This window comes from Callorhinchus milii, unplaced genomic scaffold (genome assembly GCF_018977255.1).
Source record: "Callorhinchus milii isolate IMCB2004 unplaced genomic scaffold, IMCB_Cmil_1.0 Scaffold13, whole genome shotgun sequence".
In the NCBI taxonomy this organism is placed as follows: domain Eukaryota; kingdom Metazoa; phylum Chordata; class Chondrichthyes; order Chimaeriformes; family Callorhinchidae; genus Callorhinchus; species Callorhinchus milii.
The window spans coordinates 10981964-11001557 of NW_024704754.1; the positions used below are offsets into that span (position 1 = coordinate 10981964).

Below are 19594 nucleotides of genomic sequence, written 5' to 3' on the forward strand. Positions count from 1 at the left end.
ACCAGCAACTAACTCCCAAACCAGCCAATCACCAGCAACTAACTCCCAAACCAGCCAATCACCAGCAACTAACTCCCAAACCAGCCCATCACCAGCAACTAACTCCCAAACCAGCCAATCACCAGCAACTAACTCCCAAACCAGCCAATCACCAGCAACTAACTCCCAAACCAGCCAATCACCAGCAACTAACTCCCAAACCAGCCAATCACCAGCAACTAACTCCCAAACCAGCCAATCACCAGTCAAGTTCCAAAAACAGCCAATCAGCACAGTGAGAAACTCGGTTAAATGGTACGTGGCACAACTTTCAGCGCATGCGTCATACCGGCTCCGGCCCTAATGCCACGCATGCGCGGCAGCCAGAGACTAGCGGGTGCGCTGTCGCAGTAGGTGCGGTGTGCGATAAGATGGCGGCAACTCAGTGGCTTCGCTGGCTGGTGCTGCTGCGGTGCGGGGCTGCCCTGTGCGCTGGGCTGTACTTTCACATCGGCGAGACGGAGAAGAAGTGCTTCATCGAGGAGATTCCGGACGAAACCATGGTGATAGGTAAGCTGCTTCCGGGCCCCGCGAGCAGCCGGCATCCGGCCCCTGCGGTGCCGGCCTGTGGGGGAGTGTGGCTGTCAGGTCAGCGCTCAGTGACCCGGACCTCAGCTCTGCTGTGACCCAACCATCTCTCTCTGGGATTCCCATGTGGGGGGTGGGCTGTATGGAAGGAATTCTCAGGTTGGTTTGGGTGGTGATGGGGTTCCGCGTGTGTCAGACACCAAAGACAAAGTCAGACGGCAAAGTGTTGCTGATCTTCAAATCCAGACAAATGTTTGTGTTCAGATTAAATGGCTTGTCCTGGTCAGATATATGTCTGCTACACGTGGGGACCCAGAGCTTAAGAGTCCCCAAACCGAGGGCTACTTGTGTGTTTTATTATTAATAAAATAATAATTCTTGCATTTGCCTTATCACATCTGTGAGATGTTTCAAAGTGTTTCGCAGAATATACTGTAAAGTGATCTGTGAAGCGCTTTGAGACGTCTAGAAGATGTGAAAAGTGCTATATCAAATGCAAGATTATTATTATTCTAAAGTGAATTGCCTATATATTGTTTGGTGAAACGCAGCAGTCAATTGCCCACAGTTGTGGATTGGGTGACCAAATATTTTTTTTTGATAGTAATGATGATAATAATTATTGTGTTTGATGTAGTGCCTTATCACATTGTTGAGGTGTCCCAAATGCTTCACAGGAAATACTATAGTATAGTGACAGTATTTTATGGGTGAAATGCATGTGCAGTTTTCCGCATAGCAACGTCCCACAAACAGCGATTGAGTGAGTAACCAGTTTTATTTGGCGTATTGTTGCTCAGGACACTGGGTGAAACTCTTCTTTTTTTGAATAATGTTATGGGATCTTTAATGTTCACCTGAACAAGCAGATGGGACCTCGGTTTAATGTCTTATCCAAAGAACAGCACCTCTGATAATTCAACTCCCATCCCCCTCAAGCACTACATTGGAATGTCATCTTAGACTATGCGATTCCAAGTCCTGGTGTGGGGCTTGAACCCACAACCTTCTCACTCAGAGGTGCGAGTGCTACAACTGAGCCAGGCTGTATGGTTTCCATGTGTCTATTTGGAGTATGCATTCTCAATGAACCTTGCTTACCTAGTGCAGGTTCATTAGTCATGACATGGGGACCCCAGAGTCTATTTTAGGGTAGTGTTGGGAGTTTCGCCAGTGAAAACTGCAGCTCTGAGCACTAGTAAGCCTCATGCTCCTTGTCCAGTTAGAATTGCTCTTCTGCCTGTTGAGGGATAAATGTGGAAGTGGATGTTGGCTTGCATGGTTATCAGGAGCTGAGTGGGTGAATCTCTACCCCCAGTGATCAATGAGTACCTCCAAGTCCTGCTGATGAACCCGGCTGAGAGGTACATCTTCAGGTGTGCCTTGGAGTACTGCACTGAATGGAGGTAGATAAGCATTTGTCTACCTGGCACCGAATGGAGGTAGATAAATATTTGTTAGGTCAGGGTATTAGGGGATATGGGGCAAGGGTGGGTAAGTGGATTTGAGGTACAGACCAACCATGATTTAATAAACTGGTGGAACAGGCTTGAGGGGCTGAATAGCTCTTTCTATGTCTGTTATATCTATGTAACTGAATTACTGAGGCAGCCACAGAGATATTCCATTGTCAGCTGGGTGCCAATGTTGAATTGCACTGAATCCCGATGCGACCTCATGAGGAAGAATAGTCATTCGTTGGTCATTAGACATTTGACCAGCATGGGGCTGAATTACTTGGTTGATAGTAGGTGCTAGGAACTTCTTGCAAGCTACAACATAGTAGACCAACTTAGCTTGAATGTGTAAATGCATTGCCATCATCCTGCTCAAAGTCTACCCATGGAAGAAATGACTCCATCAGTTGGAGGTTCAGCAGCAGTTGCTTGCCTCTGCGTATCAATCAGGTTGGGTACCAAGGCCTGGATACGTAAGCATGTATTCATGAACTTGGACTCCCATCAGCAGCCATCCCATGCCTCAGAGTTTCCTCATCAGTAATTTGTATGGTGGAAAGACCTGTTCAGGACAATTTTTGGTGATATAGATCTTTTAAACATCCAGGTCAAATGCAGTGTAGCAGGTTTAATCTAGGTCCACGTGTAAGTGGTGTTAACAAAGGGTACAGTGTATGCTAAGGGAATCCTTCTCTGCTGCCCCTTACTCTTTTTATCACAAATCCACTTCATAGTTTGGTCCTGGACTTTTCAAATTGCCTGGTGCAAAGCCTTGAATACAATGCCCAGGAGCTCAGTTCCATGAGGGAGAAACGATTGGGCCCACGTCTTAATATACCACAAGCTTAACCTGCATCAGGTCAGGTTACTATTGATGTGAAAAAAGGATTGAGTATTTTAATGAAAACATTTTTTTAACAAGGACGGTTGTCAGCTTGACTCAGTTGGTAGGACTCATTGCCTCCATGATATGAATTTGAGCCTTAAAGCCATCATTATTGTGATGGAGTGCTGCATTGTTGAAAGTGTTGTCTTTTGGAAGATGCTTTAAATTGAGGACTAGTCACATTCAGGTGGATGTTCAAGGCAATGTTTTGAAGAGGAGTAATGACTTTATTGATCACTGTTGTTGGTCTTTGTGGGATTTTGCTGGCCATATTAACAGTAACATTTGTCTAAGGGATAACATTAACTCATTTTGGAGGCACTTTATAATGCTAATCCTTAATAATCTTTGCATTTGATGTCACGCCTTCTCACATCATCAAAATGTTTTAAAGCACTTCACAGAATTTTTACTGTGAATTGTAGTGACTGCGCGTTTTGTAGGTGATGCTTTGACGTGGGTATGAAATCGGATGTGAGTTTCATCTTTCTACTTCTGTATTTGATAACATGTTGCCTGTCGTTCTTTTGTCTTGTCTGTGTTTGTGCTATTCATGCACCTTCTGCTTCCACACCTCTGCTAATCACTGAAAATCAGCCTTTAGGAGTACATTACGGCCGTCTTGTGACTATTTCCGGTATTCTCCCCCTGTGTAAGGAAGTGAACTCAGTGTGTTGTAACGATTCAGATCATGGCAGGGACTGTGAGGCCACAAACGCATCGGTAGGTTTGTTGGTACAGTCTGATGTTACTGTTGTTCAATTGTGCTGCCAACCTTAGTGCATTCTGAACCACGTGTACTCTACATAATGAATGCATAGAATTACATAGATTGCTGTGGTGGTGTAACCCAGAGAAGGTGTTTTGTTTGTTTCAGTGACCTGCTATTAATGTTATCAGAACCCTTTCTGTTGCAAAGTTTAGTGGCTACAGCAGTGATATGCATTTTTCTGTCGTTAACAGACAGCTTTAATGATTATTTACTCTAGATTTATTCTCCCCCTCTCTTTCCTGGCATACAGTTGCTGACCAGCAGTGAAGTTAATGCAATGACATGGTTGACGATCATTTGTATAACTTTTTTATTTCAATTGAATTATTAATAATAATAATCCTTGCATTTGATATAGCGTCTTATCACAGAGTTGAGATGTCTGAAAGCCCCTCACAAAATATACTGTAAATTGAATTGACTGTATAGTATGTGGGTGAAATGCAGCAGTCAATTTTGCACAACAGTGTCCCACAAACAGTTGTGGATTGGGTGCGCAAATTTTTTTTTGTAGTTATTTTTTGGAAGGGCCTATTACCCCCAGAAAGCGATCCACCAATTGACTAACAACCGGGTTCTTACTTACTGCTAGATAAACAGAGGCTTGTGGAGTTAAAAAAATTGCCTATGGTTTTGCTTTTTTTTAAGGTAACTACAAAACTCTGATGTACGACAAACAGAGGGAGGAATACCTGCCATCTCCGCAGGGACTGGGGATGTTTGTGGAAGTGAAGGACCCAGAGGAAAAGGTATGGTATATTCTAGCAGAGCTAGGTTGTTGTAATTATCTTTATAAACTAGTCTTTTAATTATATCTGACAGTTTGGTCTTTAAGATCTGTTTTTAAGTGTGCTCATTGAGAGTGAGGTATGCAAACATTAAGAATTGGAGTAGTAACTTGTATTCCCAGGCAGGTGCTCTCAATCCTGTGAAATGATTGTAATGCTTTCACTGGCTGGCAGTCTGCATCCACAGTGGCCTTGAGCGATTTAACATTACTGACAAAACAGGGCTTGCTCCTGCAGGCACTTAGTATAGAGATTTATTAGATTTATTATCACAACATTATAGAGAAAGGGGAGCAGGTGCTAAAATCAAATGCTGAATGCAGATTACAATTTTCCTTCGTCCTCCTATGTAGGTTGTTCTCTCGAGACAGTACGCGTCTGAAGGAAGGTTCACTTTCACCTCCCACATTCCAGGAGAACATCAGATCTGCCTTCACTCCAATTCTACCAAACTCTCCCTTTTTGCATCGGGAATGCTGGTAAGGAAAGATCCAGTTACATTTTACAGTAAGACCAATATAGAAATGTGAGAGGGGAGGGCGCAGGACGTGAGAGAGGTGGAGGTGAGGGGGGGGTCGAGAAAGGGAGCGGAGGGAGGGGTCTGGGGGGCAGTGGAAGAGAGAAGGGGAGGGTTTTTCATCTTAAATATTGAAAGGACAACTAAGTTTCTATAATGTTCATGAAGCCCCTCCTCCTGTCTTGAAGGAGCTACAGTTTTGTAATTGTTAGCTGGATTTGCTGAAATGTGACTAATTGTATGAACGCTGAGCTGATAAGCCAGTTCTGCTAGTATGTGGGATATGTAGACGTTTGGGACATTTATTGAAATTAAGTTATAATTCTTAATTTAAATAATGCATATCTTTGAAAAGGGCATTGATCTAATCCTGGAATAATCTTTGCCTACACAGTGGGGTTTGGAGAGGGGAGAATTGTTGCAATCTTGCTTAAGTCCTGTTAACCTTGTTCTTGTTGCTTATCTTGCCCTGTTTACCTGGCAGTAAGTAGGAGCTCGATTGTTAGTCGTTCGGCGGATCACTTTCCGGTGGTAATAATCCCTTAGTTGTGGTCACTCAATCCACAACTGTTTGTGGGACACGGCTGTGCGCAATTTGCTGAACCACAAAATATACAGTCAGTGCATGATGTCACAAGGCGCTGTATCAAGTGCAAGGATTATTATTATTAACCAATTTACTGTCTCCTTTTGGTACCTTCACAAATGCGGCCAGATCGAGTTCTAAAAAATGGCTCACTCTGGCTGTAATATTTGGTAGCAGATGAACTGCCAAAATTAAATCCAAATACATCTAGATAATCTCATTTCGGATAATCCTTGCATTCGCATTTGATATTGGTCTGTGCATGGCCAAAAGTAACTTTATTGGAATTTCTTAGAATAATTGAGTTCTCTGCCTTGGGAGTGGTGAGTCACAGAATGAATTGGACTAACGTTCCTAACCAGGTCTTGGATTAATATGGGAGGATCCTGTTTGAAGACATGTGTGCTTTATGCCAGGCAGGAATGCAGCTGTGGTTTAATTTTTAGTAAGCTTTTTTTTCCCCTTGCTGCAGAAGGTTTAGCTATCCCTGTGTTTATTTCTCTGACTATTGATTGAGGTAGTTTTGGAGATACTGCCAGGTGGGTGGCCCATGTCCTACAGCTGAACCATCACTGGCCAGTCACTATTGTGTGGTGGTTGTTGCTCTAGAAACTGAATGGTCTTTGACAGGAAGTTTTTCCCCTCTCTTTGTGCAGCGGGTTCACCTGGATATCCAGGTTGGTGAACATGCCAATGATTATGAGCAGATTGCAGCCAAGGACAAGCTGTCAGAGCTTCAGCTCCGTGTGAGACAACTGATTGAACAAGCGGAGCAGATCCAGAAGGAACAGAACTACCAACGGGTGAGTGAAAATGGGTGGATCTGAGGCAGTAATCAAACTCAAGAAAAATGAGGGCAGTCATACCTGTGGGAGTGACGGCACAGTGATGTTTAAGGAGCCGTGGTCCAGTAATGTTGGGTTGCTAAGTTGATCTGTAATGTTGTAACCTCTATGGTTACATGGTAAGGGGTGGTAGACATATTGCTAAAGCTAAATGGTTTGCTTGAGGTAGAGTTAAAATAGGGCGTCATTATTGTATTCTCCTGGACTGTAAAATGAAGCAGAATTTTACATTTTTGCCAGCATCCATTTAACAATTCTCACACTTTTTTTGGCAGTTCATCTGCTTTCTTACTCTCTTAAAAGTTGTTATCGAATCGGCTTCCACCACCCTTTCAGGCAATGCATTCCAGATCCAAACAAGTCGCTGTGTGAAAACATTTCTCCTCACCTCCCCTCTGTTTCTTTTAACAACTATTTTAAATCGGTGTCCTCAGGTTATCGACCCACCCGCCAGTGGAAACAGTTTCTCCTTGTTCGCCCTATCGAAACCCCTCATAATTTAGAAAACTTCTATTAGGTCTCCTCTTAACCTTCTCTGCTGCAAGGAGAATACAAGAACAACAAGATTTCATTTATAGAGCGCCTTTCACGTCAGGAGGACGTACCAAGGCGCTGGACAGTTGGGTCGGGACCTGAGCAGGGGGGAAATGGTCAGGGTGAGGGGAGCGAGGAGGGGGTAGAGAGTCGAGAGGGGAGGTGAAGGCACGGTTGAAGAGAAAGTTCTTGAGACCGGCCTTGAAGGAGGAAAGGGAGGAAGCGGCGAAGGCACTGGGGGATGGAGTTCCGAGACTAGGGGCTGAGAGGCTGAAAGCCGGCCGCCGATGTTAGGGTGGGCGGTGTGGAGCAGACCGGAGCCAGAGGAACAGAAGGTACGGGCAAGTAAGTAGGGGGATAATAGGTCGGAGAGGTAGGAGGGAGCAAGGCCGTGAATGGCCTTGTAGATGAGGAGAGGATCTTAGAATAATCCCAGCTTCTCTCGCCTCTCCTGATAACTGAAGTCCCTCATTCCTGGTACCATCCTGGTAAATCTCCTTTGCACCCTCTCCAATGCCTTGACATCCTCCCTAATGTGTGGTGCCCAGAACTGAACACAGTACTCTAGCTGAGACCTAACCAGTTTTTTACAAAGCTTCATCATAACTTCCTGACTTTTGTATTCTATGCCCCTATTTGTAAAGCCCTCTATCCGTATGCTTTTTTGACAGTTTTATCGACCTGTCCTGCCACCTTCAAAGATTTACTTCTATGAACCCCCAGGTCTCTCTGTTCCTTCACCCCCTTTAAGATTCTACCATCATCTTATAGTGCCTCTCCTCATAAAATGCCTCACTTTGTAATTATCCACTTAATTTGCCATCTGCCCATTTTACCAGTCTGTCCATGTCTGCTATTATCCTTCTCACTGTTTACTACTTTCCTAGCTTAGTATCAAATGCAAACTTGGAAACTGTACTCTCTATACACAAGTCCAGCAGTGGTCCCAATACTGACCCCTGGGGGGGACACTGCACACTTCCCTTCAGTCAGAAAAACAACCGTTCACCACCACGCTCTGCTTTCTGTCTCCCAGCCAGTTCTGTACCACTGTCCTTTTAATAGTGTGGGCTTCTATTTTGCTTGTAAGTCTCTTATATGGCACTTTATCAAACAAATTAAAGAGCCTCATTGTTAGGTTGTTTAGCTGTGTATAGTGTGGCAGCTTTAACCAGATTGATCCTTAATAATGAGGACTACAAGATAATTTGATCTCTTTCTGTTGCAGTACCGTGAGGAACGTTTTCGGGGAACAAGCGAGAGCACCAACCAGCGAGTCCTGTGGTGGTCAATTGTGCAAACACTGATCCTCATTCTGACTGGAATCTGGCAGATGAGGCATTTGAAAAGCTTCTTTGAAGCCAAGAAACTAGTGTAGGACACAGTTGCAATAACCTATTATCTAACTGGTTAATTTTAACTACTTGGCTTGTCGGCCAAACGCACGTTTCCAAGTACGCAACTTAAATCATGGAATGGAATTCACCCGCCCACACCCCTCCTTCCCAAAACCAAATGAAGATCCGATCGTCACGTGGATCCTGGCAAGCTCCGCGGCTCATTGTCTCTGGCAGTCGTCTTGGATATTGTCTAGAATCCACCGGCTACCTAAAAGTGTCAATTGGCTACCAATGGTGAGGTGCGTAAGTGCTGAAATCCCTATCCAACCTGCACCTGTCTGCGTATGATCAGAAAGTGTCCTCTTTGTGTTGGTTTGGGTCACTAAATATTTGTCAATGTAAGTTTTCTCACCAAATTCCATTCAATAATCCCCGAGCATTTGAGTATTGCTCTGCAGTATGTAAATGTAATGTTCTCTTTGCGCCCCCCTACCCCACCACCACACACAACACATTACAATGCAGCAGCTCCATTTAATTTTTTTTTCTTCATTTCAGTGCATCTCTCTTTTCTCTGCACTGGTAAATAAGAGTGGGAACGAGTGTGTGGACACCAGTTACCGTCATTTAAGATACACTTTAAAATGAGAATCTACATTCTTGCTTATTTTTAAGAAAGATTCTGTTTTTTTGGCTCACTAATAGCCCTGGTGTGCCAAGCTTTTAACTGTACTGGTCGGACCTGTGCAAAGGGCAACAGGTTGATCAGTTCTCATGTTCGCTGTAGTTAAAGGAGAGCGAGAGGAGAAATGCTGATGAAGGATTTGATTCCTTGGTCTGACTGTACAAATGAATGGAAAGTAATTTATTGTGGTCTTTTTAAAGCCTTCTGATTTTGGTCGTATGTTAAAACATTGGTGGTGGGGTGGGGGTACGAAGAGGACGTCTGAAACGCTGTAGGCTTGTTAAATTTCGCTACTGGAACGGGTGCGAGTGGGAAGGGATTATGTTTCTGGAGCTGCACTTGATTCAGGTTGTTCAAAGCAGCTATATATAATTCCAGCAAGACTCTACTTCTGATCAGGGATCCAATAGCACACTAGTGGGCATTAAAATTGCACAAGCATTTTGCTTTGACTGCATTCAAATGATTGACCTTTCACACAGTCCCAAATTGGCGTTTACGACAGACTTGTAAAGTTTATGCAGCGTTTTATCAATTTATGTCGCAGTTGAGTCAAAGGATTGTTACCTTAGCAGGTACTTTGCCTCTTTTTCCTCTTATGGATGCTTTCCCTTGCCCCTTTTTTCTGGGAAGGACAGATGATGGCTAGTGCTGCCTCTCAGTTTCTACTAATTGGAGGAACTGTCACTACAGCAAGAACAGCCCGCATTGGATTATTAGGCACAAATCTAACCACCTCTCCAAACTTAATCCAGTTCAACTTTGAGCTCTATATTTACATTTAAACTTCCATCAATAGTCTGTGAGCCCTGTACCCAAGAAACTGGATTTTAAAAAATAATCCAAACTTGATGCCTCTCGCTGCTATCCTTTGTTTCCCACGGCTGCCATTTTGATGACTCACCTGAGGTGCAGATTTGGTTTCCGCAGAAGCCTTTGATGATGCAGAGCAGTCTGCTTACGGGAGAATGCAGCTCGGGTGATGAATGGGTTTAGTGGCCTGAATGAATCACAACCTACAGTGAGCATACGTGATTGATGTGAGCCTACAGTTGGGTTGGAAGGCTGATGGGCTTGGGTTGCAGGCCTTTGACCTCTTGCCTAATTTGCCAGTAGAGGGCAAACAGGCTTATGAGATTTTATACAATATTTGCTTTGCTTGGCTTTCGAAGACCTCTTCAAGGAGCCACCTGATTGGTAGAACAGTATTGCTCTTCCTGCCAAGCAGGAATAAATTAGGGTGTTTATGTACATATACACAGTTTTAGTCTATTTAGTTAAGGGGTGGGTCAGGTTTGCTCATTGGTATGTATTTAACATACTGTTCTGGGTACAGTGCCCTGATTGCATCGTTGCAACTTCTGAAAGCGCTATTGAATCAGAGGAATGGGTTGGGGCAAAGATGGGGAGTGAATGATTAAAATAGGCAACGTACCTGTCTGGGTCATCACGGTGAAGACACCCATGTGTATTTCTAGCAACGCACTCGGGTTCTAAATGTAATTCTCTGTTCAAATGGGTTTTCTAACATTGACTTTGCTTTGGTTTCCTTTTTCTGGAACTTGATGTATTTTGTGAAGAGATTAATTTGGCTAATGAGATTTTCCGTGTGTGTGTATTGAAATAAGCCCCATGATGAGTCTGTTTTACTTTATTACTGCTTTTGTGAACATTATTTTCAGTTCTCATCTTTTTTTGAAATAAACTACTTCCATTCTTTCTGATGTTTTTAAAGCATTTCTCCTGCTTGCTCCAGATACAGCACTTTATACACTTACATGGTGCTCTTACATCATGATAACAATGCACCATTCTTTGTATCTTGAATAAGCTTGAACTGTTTTCTCACAGAAGTCTGTACAGCAAACCTCCAGATAGATTAGTCATTTGTCTCATGGCTGTTTTTAGAGTCTTGCTGCTCCAAATACAGAACATAAAAAAATGTTAGATGAGAAAAGACCAAGATCCATCTAGTTCGCCTTCCAAGGTCGTGTGCACATATGTCCTGAACTGCTTTCTAAAAGAAAACTCATCTGTTTGAAAGAATCAACACTTCCTGTTCCAACCATCTCCCCAGGGAGCCTGTTCCACACATTCACTATTCGCTCACTGAAATAATGTTTGCGTAGATTGTTCTGAATTTACCCCCTTCAATCGCAAGCCGTGTCCTCTGGTTTTCCTATTCTGGACAAGTTGAAGCAGGCTGTCATGATTTATATTATTTAGTCTCTTTAGAATCTTAAAGACAGCAATCATGTTGCCTCTCAATCTTCTCTTTTCCAGCGTGAACATGCCCAAACTTAGTCACTCCTCATAGTCCAGTCCCTCCATTCCCTCAATCATTTTGTTTGCCCTCCTTATAGTATCTTCTCGATTTCTTCAATATCCTTTTTGCACTGCAGCGACCAGAACTGTACACAGTACTCTAACTATGGTTTCACCAATGATTTATACAGTGGCAGGATTACCTCATTATTTTGGATTGCTATTGATCTTTTGATACATCCCAACATCTGGTTTGCTTTACTCACTGCCACAGAGCATTGTTGGGAGAGCTTCAATTTATTGTCAATCAGGACCCCCAGGTCCTTCTCATTTTCCATATTATTTTCCTTCCATTCCCCAAAACGGTCACTACACTTGACTAGTTACTAGTAAACACTTTGGCTGGAAGGAGTGAGCCTCTGTCTATGGCTTAGTGCTGTCATAAATCGCGGTTCAGTTGGGCAGCGTGGTTATTGCCAGGGCCAATAGAAAAGTGGAAATATTTGCCAAAAATTGCGGTGGGTTGATTGAGATACAGTTTACTGCCAACCTACATTTTTTCACTTTATTGCTAAAAAAACTAAACGTGAGCAAGTAACATAGATTGTTACAAAGAAATATTAAATGCTTCAACAAAAACTGGGTGGCCATTTTTATTCTTCACCACCTGAGGGCCCAGCACCATACACTGAGACAGAGACCCAGAGAGAAAGAGAGCAACATACTTGCAGAAACAAAGACAGGAGGACACTCATAAACACACATATAGACAAGATATACAGACACTCACATACAGAGAGAGACACCCAGACTTACACAGAGACCCTCACAAACAGTCACACATACAACAACAAGATTTCATTTATAGAGCGCCTTTCAGGTCGGGAGGACGTCTCAAGGTGCTGGACAGTTGGGTCAGGACCCGAGCAGGGGGGAAATGGTCAGGGTGAGGGGAGGGAAGGGAGGGGCGAGGAGGGGGTAGAGAGTCGAGAGGGGAGCTGAAGGCACGGTCGAAGAGAAAGGTCTTGAGACCGGCCTTGAAGGAGGAAAGGGAGGAGGCGGCGAAGGCACTGGGGGATGGAGTTCCAGAGCCGAGGGGCCGAGAGGTTGAAGGCCCGGCCACCGATGGTCGGGCGGTTGGGGCGGGGGATGTGGAGCAGACCAGAGCCAGAGGAACGGAGGGTACGGGCAGGTAAGTAGGGGGATAGTAGGTAGGAGGGTGCAAGGCCGTGAATGGCCTTGTAGGTGAGGATGAGGATCTTGAATTCGATGCTCTGGGGGATGGGGAGCCAATGGAGGCGAGCGAGGGTGGGAGTGATGTGGTCGCGGTGTCTGGTGCGGGACAGTACACGAGCTGCAGAGTTCTGAATGACCTGCAGCTTGTGGAGGGAGGTGCCGGGAAGGCCGGCGAGGAGAGAGTTCCCATAGTCCAGCCTTGAGGTGATAAAGCGTGGACCAGAGTTTCAGCCGCGTGAGGGGTGAGGTAGTCCCGTAGTCTGGCGATGTTTCAGAGGTGATGGAAGGCGGTGCCAGTTGTGGCGCGGATATGAGGGAGGAAGGACAGCTCAGGGTCGAACAGAACACCGAAGTTCCTGATGGCTTTGAGAGGTGGAGAGTGCAGCCTTGGATGCTGATGCTGTCAGCGCCTGAGGTGCGGAGGCGCTGACGTGAGCCAATCAGGAGGGCCTCAGTTTTGCGCACGTTGAGCTGAAGGAAGTTGTCTCTCGTCCAGGACTCGATGTCGGACAGGCAGCTGTCAGGACATCGGTGGTCGTGCAGTTGGGGGTAGTGGAGGAAAAGTAGAGTTGGGTGTCATCCGCATACATGTGGAAGTTAACCCCATGTCTGCGGATGATGTCACCAAAGGGGGAGCATATAGAGGGTGAAGAGGAGGGGACCGAGGACAGAGCCCTGAGGGACACCGCACCACACAGAAGAAAGAGACATTCACAGACACTCAAGCACATAGAGGGAGAGAGGCACACAGACACAAGCACATAGAGAAAGGCACACAGACACACTCACATAGAGACTCACATAGAGACACACGCAGACAATCACAACAGTGAATCCCATTTCCCACGAATGCGTGTTCGATTCGAGCCTAACCCTCACTGCAGCACCCTGCTGGACCCCAGACTAGTGTTGAGTAAACAGCGCGAGACCTGGGGCCAGAAACTACATCTTACAGCCCGGTTTGTAGCTGAGGAGGGTGTTTGTCGCGGATTCTGCAGAAAAAGTGCAACTGCACTTTTCTATTGGCCCAGGTTACTGATAAATAGTCTAGAGCATGCAAACTCGCCACAGTTCAGCCTCAGTTTGTGCCACATGATAAAGGACAGCCATACAGATGGTGAAGTGCCCTGGTCTGGAAATTAATTAGCTCAGTCCAGTAATTGATGTGAATACTATAACTGGCCTCAGTGTCAACAATAGCAATTATACAATGCTCTTCACACAGGATCACATCTCAGACTATGCAGCAAAGTGTTGGTAAGGTTTAGGATAGGTAAGGAGTTTAGGGTCCAGCAAAGTCCTGCAGTGATAGGTTTAGGGATACTGGTGGACTGGTGTGAAGCCTTCATCCTCACCCTCATATTAATTCCTTAACTCACATCCGTGGCCATTTTCTCCCTACAACCTGCAACTCCTCCACGCCCCTCTGCCCCCAGCCCCTCTCCCATCAGCCCCCCTCTTCGCATTGGCTTCCGAAACATCCGCTCCCTCTCAAACAAAGCCTTCGCCATCCACAACTTCATCCTGGATGAACATATTGATATCCTAGAGCTCACAGAAACCTGGCTAACCCCCGGCGACCCCGTCCCCCTCACCACACCCTATCCACTGGCTATACTTTCCACCACACCCCCTGACCCCACCGTCGCGGTGGTGGGTAGCCCTCATCTCACAAACCTCCCTCGGTCTGTTCCCCTACTCCTCTGGATGTTTCTCCTTATTTGAGCACATCACCATGCCCAATCATTCCTCTCTCTATCTCAAAATTCTCCTAGTCTACCGCCGCACCACCCACCCACCCCCCCCCCCACCCTCCTCGAAACTCCTGGCTCCTTCCTCAAGGATATCTCCTGTTCCTCTGCACTGAACGCCTGTTCATCATGGGCGACTTCAACCTTCACCTCAACTCCTGCCCCAACTCCTCTGACTGCTCTCCCCTCCACCCTAAACCACACCCTCCATATTAATTCCCTAACCCACATTCGTGGCCGCCCACTTGACCTCGTCATCACCCATGGCCTAGACATCTCTGGTCTGTCAATCATGGACAAGACCATCTCTGACCACTTCTTCATCTCCCTCTCCTCCAGTATCCCCCTCCTCCAAACCTTCCATCATCTTTTTCTGCCCATGGAAAAGACTTCCGCTCGAGTCCCTCACAAACGTCCTCTCAGCCTTGGACTGTCTCTCTCTGGTTTCTACTTGCAGCGATCCTGATACAGCCGTCAACCTGCTTAACGATTGCCTCTCCTCCACCTTTAATTCTCTTGTGAGAATTAAAATTCTGAAATCCAGAACCATCTCCAAACCTACCTGTTCCCCCCGGTACAGTAGTCACCTCCCCTCCCTTAAATCCCAAACCCGGTTGCTCAAGCGCAAATGGCACAAAACTGGCCTCACGGTTCGCTGGCCACTGTGAGTTGAGCATCTTCACACCAACAGCCACCTTTTCTCTCAAGCCCAAACCACCTTCTATTCACAGGACATCCTCTAGGCCAAAAACAGCCCCCAAATCCTGTTCTCCACAACATACCACCTCCACCACGCTCCTTTTCAAGTGTCCTCAATCCTCACTTCAGATGCCAAGTATGAAGAGGTTCTGGATTTCTTTATCTCCAAGATAGACAACATCTGCCTAGCTGGGACCTCCTGCTTCACCACCCTCTCCTCCTACCATGACCCCCACCCTTCACTGCTTTGCCCGCATCCCTCCCTTCTCCCTTTCCCCGACCACCACCTAATGATTTGACTCCCTCCCCACCCAGCTTCTGGTCAGTCAACTCTCCCTCCTCTGCCTACTACAGGCTGACACAATCAAACAATCCCCCTCCTCAGGCTCTGTCCCACTCCCCCTCAAAACTGCCATCATCACTCCTCTCCTTAAAAAACATATCCTCAATCCCTCCAACCTCACACACTTCAGACCCATCTCAAACCTGCCCTTTGTGATCAGTTTTGGAACGCGTCGTTGCAAATCAACTTTGCTCACGCCTCTCCCTCCACTCTCTACTCAAACCCCTCCAGTCCATTTTTCACCCTGCTCACAGTACAGAGATAACACTCGTCAAAGTAACAAATGACGTCCTCTCTCTCTGTGACCAGGGCTCCCTCTGCCTCCTCAACTTTCTGCACCTCTCCACAGCCGATCACACCATCATCCTCCACCGCCTCTCCTCCCTCCTTGCATAGTTCAAGTCCTACTTTACTAATCGGCAACAATGCATCTCGGCAAATGGTTTCTCCTCCCGCCCCCATCCGGTCACCTGAGGTTTACCTCAAGGCTCCATCTTTGGCCCCCTTCTTTTCCTTATCTACACGCTCCTTCTCGGCGATGTCATCCACAGATGGTCAACTTCCACATATATGCGGATGACACCCAAATCTACTTCCCCTCCTCCAGCTGCGACTCACAGTCGGCTGATGTCCCGTCAGCTTGTTTGATCGACATTAAGTCCTGGATGAGCGCAAATTTCCTGTAGCTGAATGTTGGCAAAACAGATGCCATACTCATTGGTTCCCATCAATGTTTTCTTTCCTGTGGGTCTGAACTCCTCAACCTCCCTGGGCTCTCCCTCAGACTCACTGAACCATGTGCAACTTAGTCATCAGGTCCAATCTCCAGTTTTCTCTTCTATCACATATCCGTCCCCTGACCAGGACCGCTATTTTCCACCTCTGTCACATTGTCCGCCTCCACCCGAACCTCACAGCAAAAGGCAGCCGAAACCCTCGTCCACACCTTTGTCACTTCCCAGCTGGATTATTCCAATGCCCTCCTCACTGGTCTCCCCAGCTCCACCCTACACAAAATGCAACTAATTCAAAACTCTGCCACCTGGATTCTCACCCGCACAAATCTCTGCACCCCCATTACACCACTCCTTGTCAAGCTCCACTGGCTCCCAATTACTGAACGGATCAATTTCAAAATCCTCACTTGTTTTCAAATCAGCACTTGCACTTCCCTACCTATCCGATTTGCTTACTCCCTACTCCACCACCCGCTGCCTCCGCTCGGCTGGCTCCGGCCTCCTATTCATCCCTCGCACACTGACCCCCCCACACTGACCCCCCACACACTGACCCCCCACACACTGACCCCCCCACACTGACCCCCCCCCACACTGACACACCCCCCCACACTGACCCCCCACACTGACCCCCCCCCCCCCCCACACTGACCCCCCCCACACTGACCCCCCCACACTGACCCCCCACACACTACCCCCCACACACTGACCCCCCCACACACTGCCCCCCCACCCACACACTGCCCCCCCACACACACTGACCCCCACACACTGACCCCCACACACTGACCCCCCCACACACTGACCCCCCCACACACACTGACCCCCCCACACACTGACCCCCCCCACACTGACCCCCCACACACTGACCCCCCCACACACTGACCCCCCCCCCACACTGACCCCCCCCACACACTGACCCCCCCACACACTGACCCCCACACACTGACCCCCACACACTGACCCCCCCCACACACTGACCCCCACACACTGACCCCCCCCCACACTGACCCCCCACACACACTGACCCCCCCCACACTGCCCCCCACACTGACCCCCACACACTGACCCCCCACACACTGACCCCCCCACACACTGACCCCCCCACACACTGACCCCCCACACACTGACCCCCCCACACACACTGACCCCCCACACACTGACCCCCACACACTGACCCCCACACACTGACCCCCCACACACTGACCCCCCCACACACTGACCCCTCACACACTGACCCCCACCCACACTGACCCCCCCTCACACTGACCCCCCACACACTGACCCCCCACACACTGACCCCCCCCCACACACTGACCCCCCCCACACACTGACCCCCCACACTGACCCCACACACTGACCCCACACACTGACCCCACACACTGACCCCACACACTGACCCCACACACTGACCCCCCACACTGACCCCCCCCACACTGCCCCCACACTGACCCCCACACACTGACCCCCCCACACACTGACCCCCCCACACACTGACCCCCCCCACACACTGACCCCCCCCACACGCTGACCCCCCCACACGCTGACCCCCCCACACACTGACCCCCACACACACTGACCCCCCACACACTGACCCCCCACACACTGACCCCCCCACACTGACCCCCACACACTGACCCCCCACACACTGACCCCCACACACTGACCCCCCACACACTGACCCCCCACACACTGACCCCCACACACACTGACCCCCACACACACTGACCCCCCACACGCTGACCCCCCCACACACTGACCCCACACACACTGACCCCACACACACTGACCCCCCCCACACTGACCCCCCCCCCACACTGACCCCCCCCACACTGACCCCCCCCCACACTGACCCCCCCCCACACTGACCCCCCCCCACACTGACCCCCCCCCACACTGACCCCCCCCCACACACTGACCCCCACACACTGACCCCCACACACACTGACCCCCCCCACACTGACCCCCCCCACACTGACCCCCCCACACTGACCCCCCCCACACACTGACCCCCACACACTGACCCCCCCCACACACTGACCCCCACACACTGACGTCCCGGGTCAGTGTTGGTGTTGGAGTGAGTGCTGAGGGCAGTGGAGGAGTTCCGTTCCTGACGGAGATCCTTCGGAAAACCGACTCCAAAAGAGGATAAAAGCCCTTAAAGTGGGAGGGGGGGAGTGGGGGAGAGGGGGGGGGAGGGGAGAGGGGGGAGGGGGGGAGGGGGAGGGGGGGAGGGGGGGGGGAGGGGGGGAGGGGGAGGATGGGGGGGGGTGAGAGGGAGAGGGGTGGGGGGAGAGGGGGAGTGGGGGGGAGGGAGTGGGGGAGAGGGGGAGGAGTTGGGGTGAGAGGAGGAGTGGGGGGAGGGGGTGGGAGGGGAGAGGGGAGAGGGGGGGGGGGAGGGGAGAGGGGGGGATCCGGTACTCCCGTTCATTAGAGAGCAAAACTGAAAGGCAACAGAGGTTTCGAGAGAGGAAACATAGTTTACTTAAGAATAATAAAGACGTGGTTTACGTTCCACTACAGTTGGGGTTTGGCCGCCGGTGTCGGGGGGACAGTGCTTCTTTGTACCCCTTCAGGTTTTTCCATTGCTGTAAATTTAGCACCAATTTGTGTTTATTTAACCCCCGGAAAGGAAACCACTGAACCGCAACTAAACCCGAACTCTGCTTCAAACTCACATCGGAACTTAACGTTTGAAACGGTCTGTGTCCTCCTTCAGCTCCAACCCCACAGAGCCCCCCCTCCCCCCTCCCACTCCCCTCCCCCCTCTCCCCCCCCCCTCCCACTCCCCTCCCCCTCTCCCCCCTCCCCCTCCCAATGCACTGCACACTTACTCTTGCTAGGCTGGCACTGGAACTGGGAGCAGGAGACTCCTCTGCCCATTCTATTTTGAGGAGAAAGTGTTCAACAATGAAAAGCAATGACAGAGTACACTAAGGGTTACTGGGAAGTTCCTTTGCAATCTCCTGCGCGCAGGGATGGCATCCTTACAATGCACAGTTTGACATCTGCCGGTTGCTAATTAGAGATCTTTCATTATTTCATTCCCAAGTATTGTCCTCTCACCCCATCCCCTTGATATTTGCAGCGCTCATGTCATGCAGCATCTGTTGACTATAAATACAGAAGCCCTTTAATCTTATGAAGTCTGAATGCCAGTCCAGCTAACCCCAACCTGGGTGTCTATCAGCTCGCTCCTGAGCCCACCTGCTCTGCCAGTCAAAGCCCCTCACTCTGTTCTCCAGGAGCTGTATTTTTGTCCACTAACAGCTCACATTGTTCGGCTCACTGCTGCTGTCTTTTGCTTAATTTCCCCTCAATGGTGAAAAGTGATGACTTGTATGTGTTTGTATGTGCATGCTTATATGTGTGAAAGCATGTATTTATGTGTGTGAAGGCTTTTGTGTGTGTGTGTGTGTGGTGTGTGTGTGCATTTCTGTCTCTGTGAAGGCATGTGGGTATGAAAGGAACGTATGTGCTTGTGTGGGCATCTATACATGGGTGTTGTAACAGAAAGTGTATGCAGGTATACAGGTGAGTGTAACAGAGAGACAGTGACACTAGGGTTAAGGGCCTTGAGTCC

General features: G+C 48.4%; 1 protein-coding gene across 1 annotated transcript; it reads left to right on the plus strand.

The window, feature by feature from the left end:
* Nucleotides 1-321: 321 nt before the first annotated feature.
* LOC103177278 (transmembrane emp24 domain-containing protein 9) lies at nucleotides 322-10696 on the plus strand. Its single transcript, XM_007891376.2, has 5 exons — nucleotides 322-549; nucleotides 4331-4431; nucleotides 4824-4949; nucleotides 6230-6376; nucleotides 8181-10696. The coding sequence occupies exons 1-5, from the start codon at nucleotides 411-413 to the stop codon at nucleotides 8328-8330; spliced, it is 663 nt and encodes a 220-aa protein (XP_007889567.2). The 5' UTR covers nucleotides 322-410; the 3' UTR covers nucleotides 8331-10696.
* Nucleotides 10697-19594: the final 8898 nt, after the last annotated feature.

Excerpts from the sequence above, each read along its gene's own strand:
- LOC103177278 (XM_007891376.2), top strand. The coding sequence starts at position 411 with ATGGCGGCAACTCAGTGGCTTCGCTGGCTGGTGCTGCTGCGGTGCGGG. Across the intron at positions 550-4,330 it reads GGACGAAACCATGGTGATAG|GTAACTACAAAACTCTGATG; the intron begins GTAAGCTGCTTC and ends CTTTTTTTTAAG. Across the intron at positions 6,377-8,180 it reads AGGAACAGAACTACCAACGG|TACCGTGAGGAACGTTTTCG; the intron begins GTGAGTGAAAAT and ends TTTCTGTTGCAG.